Source organism: Saccostrea cucullata, unplaced genomic scaffold (genome assembly GCF_032062105.1).
Source record: "Saccostrea cucullata isolate Sc308-1 unplaced genomic scaffold, CSIRO_AGI_Scuc_v1 ctg5800, whole genome shotgun sequence".
Lineage (NCBI taxonomy): Eukaryota > Metazoa > Mollusca > Bivalvia > Ostreida > Ostreidae > Saccostrea > Saccostrea cuccullata.
In genome coordinates, this window is record NW_026929378.1 from 1,041 (window position 1) to 24,927 (window position 23,887).

Genomic DNA, 23,887 nt, shown 5'->3' on the forward strand with positions numbered 1-23,887 from the left:
AGGTCACTGAAAGAAAAAGTTCATAATTCGTGTCCGGTCCATATCTTTCTTATGGATAAACTTGATAGGTTCTCATTTCATGCAAAGATTGCCCATGACCCAAGGGTGTGTCATGACCTTGACCCAAGGTCACTTGAGGAAGTTCAAGGTCACTGGAAGAAAAAGTTCATAATTCGTGTCCGGTCCATATCTTTCTTATGGATAAACTTGGTAGGTTCTCATTTCACACAAAGATTGTCCATGACCTAAGGGTGTGTCGTGACCATGACCCAAGGTCATTTGGGGAAGTTCAAGGTCACTGGAAGAAAATTTTCATAATTTGTGTCCTGTCCATATCTTTCTTATGGATAAATTTGGTAGGTTCTCAATTCACACAAAGATTGCCCATGACCCAAGGGTATGTCGTGACCTTGACCCAAGTTCATTTGGGGAAGTTCAAGGTCACTGGAAGAAAAAGTTCATAATTCGTGTCCGGTCCATATCTTTCTTATGGATAAACTTGGTAGGTTCTCATTTCACACAAAGATTGCCCATGACCCAAGGGTGTGTCTTGACCTTGACCCAAGGTCATTTGGGGAAGTTCAAGGTCACTGGAAGAAAAAGTTCATAATTCATGTCCGGTCCATATCTTTCTTATTGATAAACTTGGTAGGTTCTCATTTCACACAAAGATTGCCCATGACCCAAGGGTATGTCATGACCTTGACCCAAGGTCATTTGGGGAATTTCAAGGTCACTGGAAGAAAAATTTCATAATTCATGTGTGATACATATCTTTATTATGGAAAAACTTACTTCTGAAAAAACCCAGCTGGGGTATTTTGTCCCGTTTGGACAGTTTTAGTTAATAATAAATAAATAGTAATCTTTTTTCAGTCATATTGTCGCAAAAGCATGTTGAAACATATATGTAACATCATATTTGTGTATTAATTTACCAGAACTCTAGAAATAGATAAATTTATTATATCTCATTTATATTTTCCATTTCATTCCCTAATCAATTCATGACTATTGATTATGCTTTAGTAATCTCCCATTACTTTTTAGAGGAGTTAAGCATGATGATTTCTTTGTTTCAAGATTCTTTAGCCATTTTAGTATTTACAAAGAATTGTTTAAAAATAGAATTATGTTCTTTCAGTTGTAATCTTGCAGTCATACATACTAGTCAGTCTGATTTATTTTTATTTCCTCTTGCATGCTTTGATAGATAGAAGAGGAGCCGACCAATCACATACTGGTATGTCTAAAAGTGGAAGTACGCCAGGAATTCTGGGTATGTTAAGTCCGGAATTATCTCTGCCACTTGTAACCCTGATTTATGTTTATACTTTAGTGAGGAAAATTGCATATTAAAAATATAGTCTATTTAGTATGATTCATGAAAGACTGCTTCAATTTGGGTCTTTATTTTTAAAGGTTTGAAATTTAAAGCAAACACCGTGCTACGCAAATGGGGAAATTGACAAAAATAGAATTTTTGCCTGACAGTAAACTTTGTTCAATAATTTGCAGGTATTTGGTTTCAGAAAATTACAGGTTTTAGAACCTATAAAATCTATTTTCTTTATGAAAAAGAAATAATTTAATTGTCCCCTGGCCTCAGAGAAAAATACTTCTTTACTTGTTCCTTCTGTTGTATGTGAGCTTAGAAAAGTTTAACAAGTTACCATGTTCTCAAGTAACAAAAAATGAATATGCGTGGCAAGTCATTTCTGAATCATAACTCTGAAACAGAAAAAAATTTGATATCACACACTTGATAGTTGATAAAAGGATTGTGCAATGAAAGTGATATACCAGAAACATGAGCTTAGAACATAGCTACAGAACTGTAGCTCGATCTCTGCTTGAGAAAATTTGGACAGATACGGCAGAGAGCTACAGATCCAAGCGTTGTAAAAACCTTCGATTTACGCCGACGATTTTTTGTCGCTACTCTAGGTATTTATTTCTTGTAGTTGAAACTTTCTCTTGCTTTTAGAATTGCATCCTATAGTTAATCATATATTTAACTCTTATTTGTGATACTTTATTAAAGTTTATTTACATTTTAACGGTCTGAAACAGTCCTGTATATATATTGTAACATCGGCTTAACAGAGTTCAATTTCGACCTCCATAACCACAAACAGCCATTTGTTAGCGTTGAAAGGTAAGTAAATTATCAGGAATTGAAGTCATAAGTTATGATTAATTATTAAATACCATTTTTTAGAGCAGGTTAAAGTATTAAATACCAGAAAAAATACCCAAAGTTAGCGACAAAAAATTGTCGGCGTAAATCGAAGGTTTTTACAACGCTTGGATCTGTAACTCTCTGCTTTATCTGTCCGAATTTTCTCAAGCAGAGATCTGAGCTACAGTTCTGCAGCTACTTAGAACATAACACTTTAAACTGATTAATTATGAATTAAAGTTGCCAGGAATAAATTAGGTTTTCAGCTTTGCTTTAACGGATGTATTTTTGACTGATTTATATTCTTTTTCTTTGTTCCAGTCCAATAATTATAACCTATAGTGCATGCATCCATTCAATGTTGTGGATACAGTAGAAATACAGTGTAGTTCCATGTCACCTTTTTGTTTCATTATTGCTAATGAGATGGTAGAAAAAGCTAGAGGAGAGAAAAGACAAAAAGTTCAAGGGTCAAAAGATCAAAGACAATGTTGTAAATGACAATATTAACAGATAACATTACACCTTTCAATTTCTCAGTTGTAGTTGGTTTTCTAGTTTTCCTAGTTTGCTTAGGAAAGAATTGAAAGGGGTCTAATTTTAAGCCCAAAGACAATCAAAGTAAAGATTGTAATTGAGTCTATCCAAAATAAACAATGTTAAATGTTGTGACAAATTAGTCTCATGTTACATGAAAAGAGTGTTAACAGATGAAAAGAGAAAAAGGTAAATGTACAATATTTGGATCCAGTTTAGTGGTAAATATCTATAATGTGATTGCATATCAATTTAGCTGGTACTTTAGAAACTCTGTTATTGGAATACGGATAATTGATCATTTGTTTGGTATGAGGTTTTAGCCAACATATACATGTTGAGGTGAGCTTTGTAAGCTTTAAGAAAACAATATATTATATGTAAGACTCCAAAGTCCGATGGTGACGCCACAATCCGATGGTCTTGCCAAACCCTGATGGTATGCTGTCGTTACGGACGCCAAAGTCCAATGGTCACGCCAAAGTCCAATGGTGCAGAGAAACAATCAACGTTTATGACTTCACAATAATCTGACGTCAATCCTTGATGCCAAAAGCCATCACTTCTGAATTTGGCCTGGAATACAATCTTATTGATTTTGCTTATTGCTTGCACCTTCCAGAGACATTAGGATTAGTCCTCGCACATCACTTGATTGATTAGGGTTAGTCCTTGCATTGCACAACCCGAGAGATTTAGGGTTAGTCCTCGCACACTAGTCGAGTGATTAGGGTTAGTCTCGCACCCACCAAAGATATCTAGGTTATAGTTGATACACACTTTTCGAGCGTTTAGGGTTAGTCTCGCACCTATCTGAGAGATAAGGGTTAGTTTTCGCATTTATTTATACTTATTTTTAAGACCTTGGCATGGCGCAACATTAAGGTTAGTTGCAGTAGTACTATGATGTCATCAACATTATTTGTTTTCCGCACCATCGGACTTGGCATGTCAAACCATCAGGGTTTGACGCAGACCATCGGGCTTTGGCGTGACCATCAGACTTTGGAGTCCCATCACACTTTGGAGTCCTACAAATATATACTTGTATATTTAAAAATTACTACCAAAATAGCAATTCATAGAAGAATAAGAATCTTTGTATATATGCATTCATGTATATATTGTTCAAGTTATTCAAAACGCAATAACAAATAATGTGTGAGCATTGAAGAACAATAAAAATTTCACTTTGTTATAATTTAAAATTGATTGAATGTTCCTGATATGAGAATGGTTTCCTTTTTAGATGATTTTCCGGCGAGACCCATGTCTCCCAGTCTCCACCTTAAGGGGAGTCTACACCCCCTACATTACAGTCACCACGCCCCCTCTTCATCCCCACAACTCTCCCACTTCTTCCACGGCCCGGGGAGCTACCCCCCAGGGAAGCAGGAGAGGATCAACATTGACGACCTAGTGGATCAGCTTAATAACACTGAAGTATTACATGAACAGGCAGATATCATCCATTATCTGTATCTTCACAGGTATGCCTACCCTTGGTAATCATTACTCAGCTCGCTGAATTTAAGTTTCTGTTAACATTTCTTCTTTAAAATGGCAGCTTGATTGAAATATTATTCAGATGTATTCCAGACCATTTAAGACCTTTATTTTGGAATTAACTGATACTTCAAAAGTCAAAACATGTATATATGAACACTTAAGTAATGACCAGTACAATAATACTAATTTAACATCAGTACATGTGTCATTAAATTGTGTGTTCCAATAATTATTGCACCATATTCTTTAGGTAATTACAGATTTAAATTTTCAGGGGTCCTAATTTTGAGATCAAAATTGATGAAAAGCCATGTTGTATCAAGGAATTATTGGTGGAACTTTATGAAAAGGCAAGTCTGAAATGTTATCTGCAAATTTGAATTTCAGTGTGCCACTGAAATTTTGATGTCATTCATTAAGACAGAAGTCGGGCAGATCATTCAAATTTGTGGAGAACAAAGATATCACCAATTTATTCTAGTAATGAACAAATATTTTTTCACAAGTTTACAAGACTTAGTATGTTATAGCAAGCATAAATTCTAGTATTGGATATCCAATTATCTATGCCTTCAACATTTTGAACTGAGCTAAAATGTTCCATGATCTTGGGTCTGGTGAACTTGTACCATTGACATTATGTACTGTAAACCAACTTTTATTCACGTGTGAGAAATTTTCATGAGATTCGCGAGAGCCTTGTCATTGCAAATAATTCTCGCCACGAACCAGTCCTTGAAGTCTACATGGTTATAAATAACAGGCTTGTTCATGAAAAATAATCGTCGTGAACTAGTTTACCAAGGTAAATCACGAAATAAAGTCGTTGTGAATAAAAGTTGATTTACAGCAATCTCTATATTTATGTTTATCTGAATTCAGAAGATTTGTATGATATAAATTTCAGGCTGGTCATTGGAAACACTGGGGTCTGGTCAGACATACAGCTGGTATGCTTAGGAAGAGGGTGGAGGAGCTAGCTCTGGTATGTTCTTAACTTAAGAGCTAATACTCAATAGAGGAATTAGCTCTGGTATGTTCTTAACTTAAGACCTAATACTCAATAGAGGAACTAGCTCTGGTATGTTTATAACTTCAGACCTAATGGTCAGTAGAGGAACTAGCTCTGGTATGTTCATAACTCAAACCTGATTAGGCAGAATCTGTTATTTTGTTTTTTAATAGAACTACTTGGGTAAATGCATAATAAGAATATAGGTGTTTAAAAACTCAATGTTTCTTGCAGTGGTTATTTAATATTTGTAAAATTCCATCATATTGATTAATATTACATCAGATACTTTTGTATTTTGGAGAATAATGCTTTTGTAGATTTTGTTCATATCTCTTTTGCCTAGTACGTTTGTAATTCATAAAAATGGTTGTCATTATTAATAGAGAAATTTCAAATTAACCACTAAGAATTTAAAAGAAGTCCATTTTCTTTATTTACTTGTAGGCAGCGACAGATCTCTTAGTTCGACAGAAGCAGTTATCAGTGGGTCTCCCTCCAGACAGAGAACGGGTCATTATGCGGTAATTAATAAATTAGAACGTAACATTCCGTAAATATGTAATAGAAAAAATTGCAATAAACAAAGATGCATTCAAAGCATATCATTCTTTTTAGCTAAAATTTGGAATGAATTATGCTATTTAATTAGCCTTTCAGCATTTGAGATTAATATTTTTAAGAGCAGGCCTATTTTAAGTACAGTGTACATATTATTAAGAAATTCAATATCAAACTTGTTAATTTGAATAATGCATTTAATTAAAGATGCATTCTACCAGTCTTGTTTTGATACTGCATCTGACATTTTCATCTGGATGAGTGTTCAGATGAAAGTTAATGAAGCAGGATTAGCTTTAAGTAGGATTTGAATGTTTTTGTAGACCGCTGCCTCCAGATGACATGGCCAGTACATTGTATTATATTTTAATGTTTTTGTAGACTGCTGCCTCCAGACGACCTGGCCAGTATTATATTTGAATGTTTTTGTAGACCGCTGCCTCCAGACGACCTGGCCAGTATTATATTTGAATGTTTTTGTAGACCACTGCCTCCAGATGACCTGGCCAGTATTATATTTGAATGTTTTTGTAGACCGCTGCCTCCAGACGACCTGGCCAGTATTATATTTGAATGTTTTTGTAGACCGCTGCCTCCAGACGACCTGGCCAGTATTATATTTTAATGTTTTTGTAGACCGCTGCCTCCAGACGACCTGGCCAGTATTATATTTTAATGTTTTTGTAGACCACTGCCTCCAGATGACCTGGCCAGTATTATTTTTGATGCTTGTGGGGAGGATCTCAGTACTGCATCCCTAACACAGGTGATATATGAGTTATAAAACAACTCTCAGACTGATGTTAAATGTAAATCTCTAACTTATATGATTTCCAAAATAATGTGTCTAACAAAGCTGATCTATTATCTCCAACAATGCGGATAATGTGAATCTGTTACACATAAATTAGAGAATATACAGTATCCTAAATAAATATGTACATGTATAATAACAAAGCTGATATCCTTAAGATAAACAAAGTTGATATTGTCAATTTTGAAAAAAGTGGACATTGAATCTTTCAAATATATTTGATATTTTATGGCTATATTAACTTGAGAATCCTTCTCGTCTCTGCAAAGTTAAATACAGTATCTCAGATATGTTTTAAAATTTGTGAAATTCTTAGTGGATTTTTTTGCACTTATATCTAAAATTCTTTGCATTTTCAGGAGCTGTTAATTTATCTTGCCATGTTTATCCGTACTGAACCAAAACTGTTCAATGAAATGTTGAGGCTAAGGGTGGGTCTCATCATTCAAGTTATGGCATCAGAGCTTGCTAGAACTCTCAAATGTACAGGTAAACACACAAGTATAATTCAAGTTATGGCATCAGAGCTTGCTAGAACTCTCAAGTGCACAAATAAACACATAGGTATAATTCAAGTTATGGCATCAGAGCAAGTGCACAGGTAAACACATATATAATTCAACTTATTGTATCAGAGCTTGCTACAACTTTCAAGGGCACATGCATGCAGGTAAACACTTAGATATCATTCAAGTTTATGGCATCAGAGCTTCCTAGAACTAGATAAACACAAAAACATAAAAAAAGTTCATTTTAGCATAAAGGGGAAAATCTGATGAAGAAGAAGACTTCCAAACATCATAAATAGTATCAGATTTTAAATACAGTCAAATCTCATTATATCAAACTCAATGGGACCATGAAATAACTTTGAGAAAGCCAAGGATTTGATATATTGAGTCCTAAGGTAGATACCCAAGTTCAACTATATATTAAAGCAAATACCAAGTGGTATATAAAAGTTTATGATGTATATTTTATAACGAAATATAGATAAAATAGGTACAATGTATATTATAGATTATGTTGTTATATTCTTAAAATGTGAACATTTAATCATTTTATAAAATCAGATATATTTTCCTGTGAGTTGATAATTTATGGCAGTTTGATTATACTGACTGTGTTCTGTTTCAGGTGATGAAGCGTCCGAACACTTATTGAATCTCAGTCCTTACGAAATGAAAACGCTCCTTCATCACATTCTGAGTGGAAAAGAGTTTGTCATCAATACAGGTATGTCGCATCAATTCACATATGACCATATAATTTTATATGCAATGTACATGTAGTGTCAAATATAATTAATGTTATTCTATTAATGATATTGCAGTCCAAAAGTTCTCACTGATTCTTGGTAATCTAGCTTTTGTTAAACTTTTACTGATATTTAATGTTGTTTTTGTGGCTGAAAATCTTGAGCATATTAAATAGGATCATGTATGTAACTTCATGTTATTATTTCAGACCCAGTGTAAACATTAGTAGTTTTTAAAATATATGCAGACCTTTTTATTTACAGTCAGTTTATAAATTTTATACAATTTTAGTTTTCATTTTATGTTTTTGCAGTGGCATTTAATTGATTTGTATCTGAATTCTGCATCATGGTGGATTATTTTTTATTAAATAGTCATGTACCTTGCTACAAGTTAAACCCTTTTTAGGTCACCTGAGTAAACTCAGGTGACCTATTGCTATCCGTTTTCGTCTGTCGTCGTTCGTCGTGCGTCGTGCGTTAACATTTGAACATTTTCAGCTTCTTCTCTGCAACCACTGAACCAATTTCAACCAAATTTGGCACAAAGCATCTATGGGTGAAGGGGAACAAAAATTGTGAATTTCATGATCCCTGCCCCCCTGGAGCCTGAGGGGTGGGGCCAAAACCACTAAAATTAATGCAATCTTTAAAAATCTTCTTCTTTACTCCTGGACATCAAGCAATCAAACTGTTTGCATGATTGTAATCAGCAATGTGTCCTCTACCAAAATTGTGAAATTCATGGCCCTGGGGTCAGGGGTTCTAGTGCTAGGGCGGGGCTAAATAAGTAGGTAGTGAAAATGCATTATTTCTTTGAAAATCTTCTTCTCTGCTCCTGGGTATTAAATAAACCAACAAAGTACATAGTTATGATGAGCAAGAGTGCCTCTACCTAAATTGTGAATTTTATGGCCCCAGGGTCAGGGGTTCTGGTGTTAGGGCGGGGCTCTATTAATTATATAGTGAAAATACATTATTTCTTTGAAAATCTTCTTCTCTGCTCCTGGGTATTAAATAAACTATCTAAGTACATAGTTATGATGAGCAAGAGTGCCTCTACCAAAATTGTGAATTTTATGGCCCCAGGGTCAGGGGTTCTTGTTTTAGGGTGGGGCTCTAATGATTATATAGTGAATTGCATGAATTCTTTGAACATCTTATCCTTTGCTCCTGGTTAATATGCTAATGATCTAATTACATATTTAAGGCCAGGATTTATTTTATTTTCAGTTGTACAAAGCCTCCGCTCAAGGTTTTGAATTTTCAGAAAAAAATAAAACAATTTTTTTCTTTCCGATGTCAAATATGAGTCGGGATCGAGATTTCAAATTTACGAACTCGCACTTCCGGTTTTAAGATGAAGCGGCGGGTAAATAAAGCTAGCTTGGTTTAGTGTAAAATTCATCGATACGAGTGCCATTCAAAACGTTTCACCCGTTCAAAGGACAAATAAAATGCTGACGACTTTGTTGCACAATGACATGCTGGTGAGATACCGTATAAGTGGAAATTTTAGCGAGATGCAAATTTAGCGATTTGACCTTAAAAACTGGTAATTTATTTTTAGCGAGATGTTATTTTAGCGATTTTAAAATGCCACATTAAAGAAGCTATTACAAATACAATGCAATTTATTTTTAGCGATATTTAATTTTAGTGATGTCAGCACCCTCGCTAATAATGCCAAAATTAAATCCTCGCTAAAAATTCTACTTATACGGTAATTATGTATTCGTTTCAAAAGTTTCTGTCTGTAAATTATTTTCCTCCCCCAGGTTTTAAACTGCCCGTGGTAGCTATTGCATATTGCCAGCGACATTGTTTAGGTCTCTGTTATAGCTTACAGTCTAAGCATCATTCTTCAGATAAGGGTTGCTTATGCATCAGATGTAATGAATAAAACTATGGGAGAAGTTAAGTCCATTTTAGGTCAGAAGAAATGAACAATAACCTGAAGAAATAAAAAAAAAATTCAACTATTAAAAGGCAAGAATATACAAATATATACAGGCATGTAGTATCATTTGTATCAGCCAGAGAAATTATTTTACACTTAATTGAAAAAATGTTCACCGTACTCCCCAATACTCCCTGTCTGTTTTATGATAGGAATTATAATTTTAGGCATCAAGTAAATTTTAGAACAATGTCTACACCTTCACCTAACACATATTAAAAAAATGAAGATATATTGAAAGACTTTTAAAGAATTGATTTTTTAAAATATATTTTGGCCAACATCACAATATATAACTGGCCTAAACTGGCAGATGATGAAATAAGCAATTTTTAAAAATGTTCTACTTTACTATTTGTAAGCATTATGTGTTCAGTGGTAAGGAGCCTATTAGGATAGCATAAAAAAAGAATGTACAATTGATTTATCAAAAATTTTTTTTTTTATTTCCTTTTCCTTCGGGACTTTTTTATTCTCATGTTTATAACTAAACCTAAACATAAAAAAAAATGCTGGCCTTATAATGAAGAGAGGGTCCTCTTTCAAAATAGATAAATTAAGGGGCCACTGGGTCAGGGGTACCATGGGGGTACTTTGACTAAAAATAAATTAATGCTTTGAAATCTGCCCTTTGATAAGCAATGGTGCCTCTTTCAAAATTTGTGATTTTCATGGCTTTTGGATTAAAACACGAACAAAATACGATCGCTGGAAAGTTGTTACATGATACTCAGGTGACCTATAAGGCCCGTGGGCCTCTTGTTATTCTTTAAGTCATAGACACTAATTTTTACAATTTTTAAGGATCACCAAAAAAGAAGTCAAAGGGTAAATTAAATAATCAGAAATAAAAGTGCATAAATATACATAATTTTGGCAGTTTATTTTATTATAGCATAATTGATATCTGTTTCTGCAAATTTTATATCACTACATGTACTAACTGTACACATGTATTATCAAGTATACATGTATGATTAAGAACACACAGCTGTACTAAGATTAGGCAAAATATGTAAAATTAATGGTAAAACTCTCAAAAATAGATTTTGACAGTGTAAAATTGATTGTAAATTAATTCTTAAACCTTTTAAATTTAAAATTTAGATTTTGTCTGTGTAATATTGATTGTAAATTAATGCTAAATCCCTTGTAAACCAGATTTTGACAGTGTAATACTGATTGTACTGTAGAGTATTCATTGCCACCTGCACGATGTGTATATTGCTTGATATGCTGCTTAACATTCTGCTGTAGATTGTGTGCACACTTGTGTTCATCCCTTTGGGGTAGAAAGCCCTGGTGAGTCTGTGTGTCCCCCATTCTGAACCCCCCATTTTCTTCTATCTCTCATATAGCGAAATAAATATTAGAGCAATTACATTACTACTATGCCATAAATCAAATTGTTAGGAACAACCACATACCGGTATTATATGTTTGGAAAATAAATGGGGGGGAAATCTCAAGATGTTTAAAAATATTTGAAGAAAGTACTTTGATTGTACATTTTACATTTTATTTGATTAAAGTACTTATAAATACATAAAATAAAGAGGGATTTAAAGTACTTGTCTGGTTTTTTGATTGAGGAAAGTTTTCTATCATGATTAAATATAAATTAGTTGTCTTTGAACTGAATTCTAGTGATTTCAATTATGAGAACTTTTTCACATGAATCTGAAACATATCAAATGTTACCACATGTCATAGGCTAGTAATATCTGTCAGTAATTAGCACACATGTCTTCTGGTCATCATATATGTAGAATTATACATGTAGTTACAGTACTAATGATATGTTGATAATTAACCTACACATTGTACCCCCTTGATTATGTTCTATTTCTACCATACAGTGGAGGTTGAACACAGGCATGATCCCTTTGGTAAAGGTTTATTTTTTAAATTTTACATCAATTTGAAAGTGGCTTTGTTTTAGCTTTGGAAAAGCACAATAACTCAAGCAAGCAGATTTTGAGTGTTGATAGAAAACTTATTTCTTACCTGGCTAAGAAACTTCTAATGCCAAAAAAGTCATATTATAATAGTCACTGTAATACATTTTCTGACTTGATATTCTCTATTATGCTTTGCAAGTATAGCTTAGGCTTACAACAAATGTGTTTAATGTGGTATATTTTTTAGGCTAAGAGGTTTATAATGAAGTACTTTTTATCCATTGAGACTTAAGTTTACCGGGTCTTTAAAGCTACATTTATAATTAACTGTTTAGTAAATAACTGTATATGTAGAACTTTCTCCACCTTGCTTAAATGTACATAAGACCATTCAAGACTTTCTTTGTTTAGCACCCGTCTTTCAGTTTAGAACTTACATCTATAGTACCTACTTATATTCACAAAAAACACACAAGTCAAAAAATAAAACACACTTTATAGCAATATTATCATCAAAATATTGAAGTAATTTGATTTCATTATCCTATTTTTCTAAAATCAACTTTAAAGTATATATATCTAGCAAAATCAAGATAGAAATTGCTAAGTATGTGCCTATTTGTCCAATTCTTGACAATTTTGAAAAAAAAATGACAGAACTTAAAATATTTTAGAATCGGTTTTGACAACGGAATGTAAATAACATGTGTGCTTACTCATGTGTGACTGTAACTCTAAGTTAGTTTAAATGAGTAACAAATAAAAAAGAATTAACTTCTTATGAACATGTTCTGATTTTGTGTGTTTTTTCTTGATTTTGAGAGTGAAAAGCAAAAGCATACATGGATGCTAAACATGAATGGCCATACTAAAAAAACTAACATTATAAATATTTATGGAGAAGGGTAATGTAGATACAAAATTTCAAAAATCATGTTCAAAGCAATATTGTTTAAGTATTGAATTTAGTGAATTGCAATGAGCATTTTGTCAATCTCAATTACTCAACTGTCATTTTGAGGAAATGTCATTAGATATTAATTGTTGAATTGTGTTTATTTGCTCCACTAATTAAACACATGCACCTCTGTAGAAAAATGGCAATGTTACATAATAATTGATATATAAAATGCAAACTTCCATCCAATTTTCTTTAAAAAAATTTTTTTTTTTAAAGAAGTATTAGAGTAGTTTATACTTTTATTGGTGTCATATGTTATGAAAAGCAATCCATTGAAAATCCCATTGCAGAAGCAGCATTACCAAGCTTATTTTGAAACAGCTAGTAGATCTGATGATTTTGGTAACTGTAGAGTTTTGCTCTGCACCTGCGTCTATACAATTATGTAAACTTTAATTTCTTACTTGATTGGATATGGACAATTTTACCAGGCTATCACTTACACCAGCTACCATTATATTTTGATTTAGAGCACACTAATGTAGAAGACGAGTGCAGGTTATCAGTTACAACGAAGAATGTCGGAGATGAAGCCACAGAATTTGCCAAACTAAGTCGAAAACCACATTTAAAGGTTCATACCATTTCCTGTTTTATTTTTATGTTCAGGAAGACATGTTTTACGTATGATGACTTAATTGACAGCCATGGCTGACTGATGTCCATAACACAAGGGGGCTCGACTTATTAAGAGGATAGCAAATGTGGAGTTGTGGTTCTTGTTGAGATGATTTTTTTCCCTTGTATATTCTGTGTTTGTTTCGATTTGTTTTCTGTTAAATCAAGAATTCTGCATAAAACCTTTATGCACTAACAAGGAATATGTGTAGTTCATAGTAGAAAAAATATTTGTCAGTATGCAGGCTTACATTTCATTGGTCAGAAGCATGTTTTGGTTATTCAGTGTTCACTTTACCCTAATTTTGCTTTGCAAGCATGGACATATATGTTCTTGCTCAGTTGGAATGTTCTCATTTCATTAATTAGTTTGCACCTTCATGTGTGGAAATGAAGGTTTCACCAAGCCTTGCTTGCTTTCAGTGGAAAGTCACTTATTAATGTCTTTTTTAATTATTTTTTTTCACCCTGAAGAGAAAAAATCCAATTTAAGGCAAGGCCAGAGTTTGATTCTGGATGACAGAAACTTGTCAATGGTGAGTCACATGACCCTACTGTGAATGTCATGCATGACCTACTTCCATAATCAGTTCCTCAGCTTTGTCGTATTCACAGCACCCAACTCTTTTAAGTTGTCATCAAAGATGAAGTCCCAAACATTTATATACACACATTTCACATTGGTTTGTCATAGATAATTGTTTCATTGACTGATAAGTCTCTGAACCCTACTTATTTAAGTCAAGAGGTCTCAGCTTTCATTAGTTTGTATTTTACATGTAGTTTTATGTAGTTCATGTATCAGTGGAGTGTCTTCTTTTTATTGTTTATCACACATGCTCATTTATGGATTCCATCTCATGGTTGTGGTGATGTAGATATCTGTGCATGCTACATTGGTAGGCCTTGATTGAAATTCTTGTAGCTCATATGGAGAAAATAGATAAATAGCCTAGAAAACATTGTCTGCCATATAAAGGTATAGTCAATTTTCATGTTTTTTGTGATATAAATGATTTAGTTTATTGAACATGCATTAATTATTCTTGTGTTGTATCATTTAATCTGTTGTCTTGAATTTGTTGATTAAAATTATTTTGAGTCTACTTAGTACAAACTTATTAAATGTTATAATTAGAAAAAAAGGGGATGGGTGGGGGTGACCGTGAGGGGGTTTCATATTAGTATATTACCAGGGCTACTAGAATTTAATAAAAACCATCTACAAACCCAGTAAATGACTGCATTAACTGTTCTTTCTATCTAGTGGATAGAAAGAAGAGTTTAACCAAAACTTAATATTACATTATTAAGAAATGAATAAATAAGCTCATTTTGTGAGTGCTTGAACAATTCTATTTGCTGTCAAGACTTTGAGTACCAGTATTTAAAAACTCACTGTAGGTAATTCCAATTCATATAATTTGCATAATTATTCACATTTATTAACGTGTGTATGTATGAGTACACATATATATATATAGTAAAATTTTCAAACAGATGCAGAAAAGTATGCCTCACCTTGACCCCCATTCTCTGGAGAAGGAAGATAACGTGGAGTCAGACAGACAGGGTCAGTGGCTCCGTAGGCGCCGCCTGGACGGTGCTCTAAACAGAGTGCCTGTCGGATTCTATCCAAGGGTGTGGAAAGTTCTCAAAATGGTAAATAACTGGTGGAATCTTCACATACAAGTATTGCACAAATTATCAGATGCAGACAACCGACTTTGCATGTATATTTTTTCTTATCAGCTAATTAATATTGGCCCCTAGTTGATAGCAAAGTCAATTTTTTGTGGTTAGAAAATATGAAGGTGCCTGTATTACCAAAAGAACTTTGTCAGTTTGGTTACATCTGTGGTCTGTTCAACTGAGCAAATGTGTGCACTTGCCAAAATTCCCTATCTCTTCAATGGAAATTTTCATGTTTGCTCCCTCGAACAGACCTTAGAATTAAACATCAATAAATGGCATTTTTCACAAAATAGGTGGATTAATTATTTATGAATCTGACATTCTTTTAATTTAAAGTTGAATTCTGTATTTTCTGTTCCTAGTGCCATGGACTTGTCATTGAAGGACATCATATACTACACAGTCTGACCAGAGAGGTGGGTACCTCAGTTTATTGTAATAAAATTCTTCACTGTGGATATGTAAAATGCATAATTTGTCGTTATCTGCTGATATGTAATTCTTTAGATGACCCCTGGAGAGTTTAAGTTTGCGTTACACGTGGAGATGGTGCTAAATAAGATTCCCCAGCCTGAGTATAGACAGCTGATGGTGGAGGCTCTGATGATTCTCACTATGATGACAGAGAACGAAAACAGTAAACTCTACTTCAACCAGCTGATTCAGGTGGATAAAATCGTCCATGTGGCTAATGGCATCTTTATTAAAGAACAGGTTTGTAAAGCAGTGTAATTAAGCTGCATATAAGTGTGTAATGACCTGATATATTCAAACATGAACAGTCATACCTTATTGCTAGTATCTCAAATTCAAACATTGTCGAAATAAAATCTGATGAGGAACTTTTTTATCTGAAATAATAAAAAATATATGAATTTCAGGCATGCTTGATTGGTGTCTATCTTGAACTATAATTTGCTAAGCTAATGTTCAAGGAAAGTGAGGAATGGGGATGTGTTGAGTAATGTAAAGGTTGTTATACCCCCCGCAAACAAAGTTTGGGGGGGTATTTAGGAATCACCTTGTCCGTCAGTCTGTCCGTCCGTCTGTCTAGCTGTCCGTCTGTCTGTGCAATCGTGTCCGGTCCATATCTTTCTTACAGAGGGACATCAGAATCTACTACTCCACACTAAGATTGCCCATGACCCAAGGGTGTGTCATGACCTTGACCCAAGGTCATTTGGGGAAGTTCAAGGTCACTGGAAGAAAAAGTTCATAATTCGTGTCCGGTCCATATCTTTCTTATGGATAAACTTGGTAGGTTCTCATTTCACACAAAGATTGCCCATGACCCAAGGGTGTGTCATGACCTTGACCCAAGGTCATTTGGGGAAGTTTAAGGTCACTGGAAGAAAAAGTTCATAATTCGTGTCCGGTCCATATCTTTCTTATGGATAAACTTGGTAGGTTCTCATTTCACACAAAGATTGCCCATGACCCAAGGGTGTGTCATGACCTTGACCCAAGGTCATTTGGGGAAGTTCAAGGTCACTGGAAGAAAAAGTTCATAATTCGTGTCCGGTCCATATCTTTCTTATGGATAAACTTGGTAGGTTCTCATTTCACACAAAGATTGCCCATGACCCAAGGGTGTGTCATGACTTTGACCCAAGGTCATTTGGGGAAGTTTAAGGTCACTGGAAGAAAAATTTCATAATTTGTGTTTGATACATATCTTTATTATGGAAAAACTTACTTCTGAAAAACCCAGTGGGGGGTATTTTGTCCCGTTTGGACAGTTCTAGTTTTGCATTTCTTTTGTAGAATATCCCTGATGATATTGTAGAAGCTTCAAAGGGAGCAGCTGGGATCTGTCTCCATTTCTACGATACGGCCCCTAGTGGTCGATACGGGACTATGTCTTACTTGTGCAGGGCTCTGGCGGCTATTCTACCACTCCCTACGGATGTGGATGCTAACCTGGATTGTAGTCTTTCATGATCTGTTGAATCGGATCAGACACTTTGTGTTGTTTATCAGTCCAAAGAGTTTTTGCGGATTGCTTGAAGTGTTCTCTTACAGGGTTTTTATGTACATTTAGAAATCCTGTAATTTAGAAAGAATTGAATGAAATCCACTTCCCCTTAGTCTTAACCAGACTGTTGTATGATACATAGTCCTTCATACATGTGGAACATGATACTTAGCCCCACATACTTGTGGAACACCAGATTTTGCCAGAGCTTTTAAATGCATATGTGTACAGCTTCATTGTCTCATACATGATATACAATGTTTTTAGCTTTGAGAAGCAATATTGCTCTTCTTTTTAACCTTAAAAAGAATGTGTTGTGAGAAAAAAAAGGTTTGGCATAAAATATGGAACTATACTTGCAATATCTGGCATGACTACATATTATAAATGTTTTGTAGAAAAAAAATTGGGAAGACAAGTCATGACAACATTATGAGAATAAGTTTTTCTTTGTAACAAGCAGTAAATGTGTACAATGTACACTTACCGTAGTATATTTTATTGAGATAATTTAAGATTCTTCGACTACATGTAGATAAAACTCTTGCTTATTTTTATTATGAAAATGCAAATTAAGAAAGTACAGTTTCAATAAGAATAAATTAAAATTAATGTTTTCAGAATTGTTCACACTCTATACATTAAGATCATTTACAAGCATGACCTAAATGCCAATTTTAAGATATGAACTTGAGCATCTTTCTGTACTCATATGAGAAGTTTGAGAAAAATATTTTCAGTGGAATTATTTTTTCATATAATTTGGACTTGCTTTGCCAAAAAAGCCAGATTTTAGAGCAGGATTTAGAAAAAGAAGATTTAAGAAATGGCTGTTAATGTTACTCAAGTGAGTTTTGTTGTCCATGGAGATTTGATCTTTTTTCATGCTGTTCATGTGCAGTTTACATTTGGAACTATTATGAAAGAAAAACATACATTGCTTTATTTGCAACAATTCAAAACCACATTTGTGATAACTGCTTTGTTCTGTTAGAGGATTGTTACTTTATACATATACATGTATTTGATTTGATTGCTTCATAAACTTAAAATGATGAAAAGAAATTTGTCTGTTGTTCTTTCTCAAACTCCCCCATTCAACCAAAACTGCTTCTAGACATAGTCATACTAGAGTGACCAGTGCCAAGGGAAAGGAGGGCAGCAAGACAAGGTGACATACCAAGTACACTGCTCTACATCAGTTTTAGTAATTAATCCACAGTGAAGATGACTTATTTAGGGTTTTATCATCCAGAAGCTTTAACACTTGTTATACTTAGTGTGCATCAATGTTCTGAAACTTTGAACTTGGAAAAGGTTTTGACATTTTTAATCACTGGGTTCTTACTTTATTTCTGTATGATCCATTTTTCAAATGGTATGAATAGGCTCTTTTGGCTAAGATTAAGAATCAGCGGAATAAAATATTCTTAATTCATTTCGACACACATTCCTTAATGCTTACTTTCATTCAAAATGAAAGAAAAAGTGGGCAAGCTCACATACCCCACGCTCCCCCAAAACTCAAAGTGCTGAAAATCCCGGAAAAAATGAAAAATCAGAATTTCCCAGTAATATGCACATCTACAAATTGTGTCCTAAATATCTGCAAAGTTTGATGAAATTCTGTGCAGCGGTTTATGAGGAGTTGCGCTAACAAACTGTTCGTCACTATATTCAAGATATCCCCAAAAATCTAAGTTGTAAAGTGCTGAAATTCCCAGAAAAATAAAGGATTCGGAATTTCCTGGTAAAATGCACATCTATACATTGTGTCCTAAATATCTGTAAAGTCTGACGAAATTCTGTGCAGCGGTTTATGAGGGGTCGCGCTGACAAAATGTTTATTTGTATATTCAAGGTATGGTCAAAAATATAATTTGAAAAGTGCCAAAATTCCCAGAAAAATAAAGGAATCGGAATTTCCTGGTAATATGCACATCTACACACTGTGTCCTAAATATCTCCAAAGATTTACGAAAATCTATGCAGCGGTTTATGAGGAGTTGCACTGACAAAATGTTCATCTCTATATTCAAGGTATGGCCAAAAATCTAAGTTGAAAAGTGTGGAAATTCTAAGAAAAAATAAAGGAATCGGAATTTCCTGGTAATATGCACATCTACACATTGTGTCCTAAATATCTGCTAAGTTTGACGAAATTCTGTGCAGCAGTTTATGAGGAGTTGCGCTGACAAACTGTTCGTCACTATATTCAAGATATCCCCAAAAATCTAAGTTGTAAAGTGCTGAAATTCCCAGAAAAATAAAGGAATCAGAATTTCCTGGTATTATGCACATCTACATATTGTGTCCTAAATATCTGCTAAGTTTAACGAAATTCTGTGCAGCGGTTTATGAGGAGTTGCGCTGACAAAATGTATAAAAGGTATGGCCAAAAACCTAAGTTTTTAGTGTGGAAATTCCTGGAAAAATAAAGGAATTGGAATTTTCTGGTAATATGCACATCTAAATATTGTGTCCTAAATATCTGCAGAGTTTGACGAAATTCTGTGCAGGGGTTTATGAGGAGTTGCGCTGACAAACTGTTCATCTCTATATTCAAGGTATGGGCAAATGCCTAAGTTAAAAAGTGCGGAAATTCCTGGAAAAAATAATGGAATCGGAATTTCCTGATAATATGCATATTTACACATTGTGTCCTAAATACCTGCAAAGTTTGACGAAATTCTGTGCAGCAGTTTATGAGGAGTTGCGCTGACAAAAAAACAGGACTGACTGACTGACAGACACTCTGACGGACGGGTCAAAAACATTATACCTCACGCAACTAGTTGCGTGGAGTATAATAATAGAGACTCATAGGCCTAGCTGGCCACCTGAGTATCACATGTTTTTCTTAATATGATCAAGCCAGCCACAAGAAAATGATGAAAAGAAATTTGTCTGTTGTTCTTTCTCAAACTCCCCCATTCAACCAAAACTGCTTCTAGACATAGTCATACTAGAGTGACCAGTGCCAAGGGAAAGGAGGGCAGCAAGACAAGGTGACATACCAAGTACACTGCTCTACATCAGTTTTAGTAATTAATCCACAGTGAAGATGACTTATTTAGGGTTTTATCATCCAGAAGCTTTAACACTTGTTATACTTAGTGTGCATCAATGTTCTGAAACTTTGAACTTGGAAAAGGTTTTGACATTTTTAATCACTGGGTTCTTACTTTATTTCTGTATGATCCATTTTTCAAATGGTATGAATAGGCTCTTTTGGCTAAGATTAAGAATCAGCGGAATAAAATATTCTTAATTCATTTCGACACACATTCCTTAATGCTTACTTTCATTCAAAATGAAAGAAAAAGTGGGCAAGCTCACATACCCCACGCTCCCCCAAAACTCAAAGTGCTGAAAATCCCGGAAAAAATGAAAAATCAGAATTTCCCAGTAATATGCACATCTACAAATTGTTTCCTAAATATCTGAAAAGTTTGATGAAATTCTGTGGAGTAGTTTATGAGGAGTTGCACTGACAAACTGTTCATCACTACATTCAAGATATCCCCAAAAATCTAAGTTGTAAAGTGCCGAAATTCCCAGAAAAATAAAGGATTCGGAATTTCCTGGTAAAATGCACATCTATACATTGTGTCCTAAATATCTGTAAAGTCTGACGAAATTCTGTGCAGCGGTTTATGAGGGGTCGCGCTGACAAAATGTTTATTTGTATATTCAAGGTATGGTCAAAAATATAATTTGAAAAGTGCCAAAATTCCCAGAAAAATAAAGGAATCGGAATTTCCTGGTAATATGCACATCTACACACTGTGTCCTAAATATCTCCAAAGATTTACGAAAATCTATGCAGCGGTTTATGAGGAGTTGCACTGACAAAATGTTCATCTCTATATTCAAGGTATGGCCAAAAATCTAAGTTGAAAAGTGTGGAAATTCTAAGAAAAAATAAAGGAATCGGAATTTCCTGGTAATATGCACATCTACACATTGTGTCCTAAATATCTGCTAAGTTTGACGAAATTCTGTGCAGCAGTTTATGAGGAGTTGCGCTGACAAACTGTTCGTCACTATATTCAAGATATCCCCAAAAATCTAAGTTGTAAAGTGCTGAAATTCCCAGAAAAATAAAGGATTCAGAATTTCCTGGTAATATGCACATCTACATATTGTGTCCTAAATATCTGCAAAGTTTAACGAAATTCTGTGCAGCGGTTTATGAGGAGTTGCACTGACAAACTGTATAAAAGGTATGGCCAAAAACCTAAGTTTTTAGTGTGGAAATTCCTGGAAAAATAAAGGAATTGGAATTTTCTGGTAATATGCACATCTAAATATTGTGTCCTAAATATCTGCAGAGTTTGACGAAATTCTGTGCAGGGGTTTATGAGGAGTTGCGCTGACAAACTGTTCATCTCTATATTCAAGGTATGGGCAAATGCCTAAGTTAAAAAGTGCGGAAATTCCTGGAAAAAATAATGGAATCGGAATTTCCTGATAATATGCATATTTACACATTGTGTCCTAAATACCTGCAAAGTTTGACGAAATTCTGTGCAGCAGTTTATGAGGAGTTGCGCTGACAAAAAAACAGGACTGACTGACTGACAGACACTCTGACGGACGGGTCAAAAACATTATACCTCACGCAACTAGTTGCGTGGAGTATAATAATAGAGACTCATAGGCCTAGCTGGCCACCTGAGTATCACATGTTTTTCTTAATATGATCAAGCCAGCCACAAGAAATGTTCCTGAAATATTCTAGACAATCAGTAGAATTTTGAAAAAGGAAATTTTCAAGTCTATGATGAATTTTACCCAATATCAGGACATGTACTTAATTTTTGTGAAATGCAAATAGCCTCATTTGCGAATCTAAAGAGGGAGTTTCAATTTGCTGAGTAGTTAAATGTGCATATAGTAACCAAAAATTCACCCTCAATAAGTTAGATTGAAAAATTCCTAACATGATGTGATGCAGAAGTCAGGAAAACAGCTAAACTCTCAGCTACATGAATAATCATTACATATAAAATTCCATTATTAATGATAACGCTGAACATTATGGTTTAATAGCAAATATATTTATTATAAATCAATAAAATTATGATTAAAATACAATACATAATAAAATTATTTCATTTTTAATATATGATTCTGAACAAATATAATGAGTTGTAACAATTTGAACTCACAATCCATACAAAAATTGGATATTATGCTTTGTACATGTACCTTCCTAACTCACTGAACAGACATGCATCAAAAGAAATGGGCACTACACTTATACAAAACATTCAAACCAACAAGATTAAAAAAGTGGACTTCATCAATTGCCTTTAGACAGTTTTTTTTGTCATCACATTTACATTCATTTGTTGCATATACAAAACAATTTTAACATATATTTATTAATTAAAACAGGGGAAAAAAACCTTATTAAAATTCTTGGTATACTGAAGTAGTACATCTTTACAATAAAGGACAGATATAGCAATAAAAAATTCTGACTGAAGCAAGATTTACTATCAGATTTCTCTTTCATACTGCATATATTTATTAAAAAAATCATTCACTCAGTATCAATAGATCTCACACACCAGACTCATCATATAAATACTATCAAAGTCTCCTCACTGAACATTCTCTCACAATGTGTTATTCCACTTCAAATGCTAAAGTCACAAAAATAATCACGTGAAAAAAACAGTTGAATGAAATAAAACAATAAAGATGTTAAATCAATTTGTACAACTCAGTTCTAATATTTGCTTTATTTAACAATTTTAATTGATAACATGGATGCATTTTTTACATTTACATTGTATTAGATAAAACTAATGTATACTGTATATGTACCTGCTTCCTAAAATGATTGTCATGGAATTTTTCGGAATAATGCTTAAAATGTGAATTTGTTTAAATGGAAAAAAGGCAATTTTGCACATATCGAGGCAAATGAAAATTTGAACTTGAGTTTCTTTTACCACAGTGTAATGGAAAGAGGTTTCACCTTCATGTACATGATTCTGATATTTTTGGCACCAAATATTATAATAATGATAGAACATAAGAACACACAGAGGTATTAAAATAAAGAGAGAGAATAAAACACAACTCAAGTTACCAATGAAATAAAATGATTGCACCTGCACATTCAAAGCCATAACAGTTGGGGAAGAACAACTGCATACAAATGCACACAAATAAAAAATATTTTCCTACTCCTTGTTCTATCATGCATTCATCTGGATAAAATCAGTTAAATCATACATTCAGAATTTCCACATCCTTTTCAGTCCTTGGTGGAATCATTAAGAAGAATTCCTTTAGGTTGTGAACAATTCCTTTGTTAAATGGATTATAAAAAGCTCCTTTACCATCCATTAAGTACTTATACCTCTTGTAATTCACTCTCTCATTAGCTGTGATGTTGTATATGGCATGGAAAGTCTGTAACAAAAAGAAAAGTCTTGATATATACTTAAACTATGTGCATTCAATTTAATACAATGTATCCTTTGAAATCATCAAAATCTTGCTCTACATATCTCTAAATGTTACAGATTCATAACTGAAAAGAAATTTACACATTCACTGCTTTGTTCTATTGTTAAAAACATTCATGGTGAATACTGATAAATTTATACATATTACATGTACTACATCAATTTTTTTTTTTTACACAAAAGAGAATTTAAGCAAAAATTGCTTAAAATCTTACAAGGCTTCACTTAAAAATTTTCAGAATAAACACTGCATTGATAGGCATTAACTAAAAATTACAAAACACTCTAAGGACTGTCCATAAATCATAAGTGAGGGGTTTTATATACTGGTATCAACAGGACATACAATACATACCGTACATATCTTACAAGACTATAGCGGGGGGGGGGATGGATTATTTTTGTTTTAGTGATGT

At 33.8% G+C, this 23,887-nt stretch overlaps 1 protein-coding gene across 4 annotated transcripts; it reads left to right on the top strand.

Moving 5' to 3' along the window:
• Positions 1-1,018: 1,018 nt before the first annotated feature.
• On the top strand, positions 1,019-17,232 carry LOC134280700 (probable phosphorylase b kinase regulatory subunit alpha). Of its 4 annotated transcripts, XM_062763144.1 has the most exons (14): positions 1,019-1,279; positions 3,969-4,209; positions 4,503-4,578; positions 5,136-5,213; positions 5,688-5,764; positions 6,489-6,567; positions 6,975-7,104; positions 7,753-7,851; positions 7,949-7,972; positions 13,788-13,849; positions 14,814-14,975; positions 15,371-15,424; positions 15,516-15,722; positions 16,773-17,232. In XM_062763144.1, exons 1-14 carry the CDS (start codon positions 1,246-1,248, stop codon positions 16,947-16,949), a joined length of 1,500 nt encoding a protein of 499 aa, XP_062619128.1. In that variant the 5' UTR covers positions 1,019-1,245; the 3' UTR covers positions 16,950-17,232. The 4 variants fall into 4 exon arrangements, with proteins under 4 accessions (XP_062619128.1, XP_062619129.1, XP_062619125.1 ...); XM_062763145.1 differs by lacking the exon at positions 7,949-7,972 and having other exon boundaries at positions 1,021-1,279; XM_062763141.1 differs by lacking the exons at positions 7,949-7,972; positions 13,788-13,849 and adding an exon at positions 13,166-13,269 and having other exon boundaries at positions 1,026-1,279.
• Positions 17,233-23,887: the final 6,655 nt, after the last annotated feature.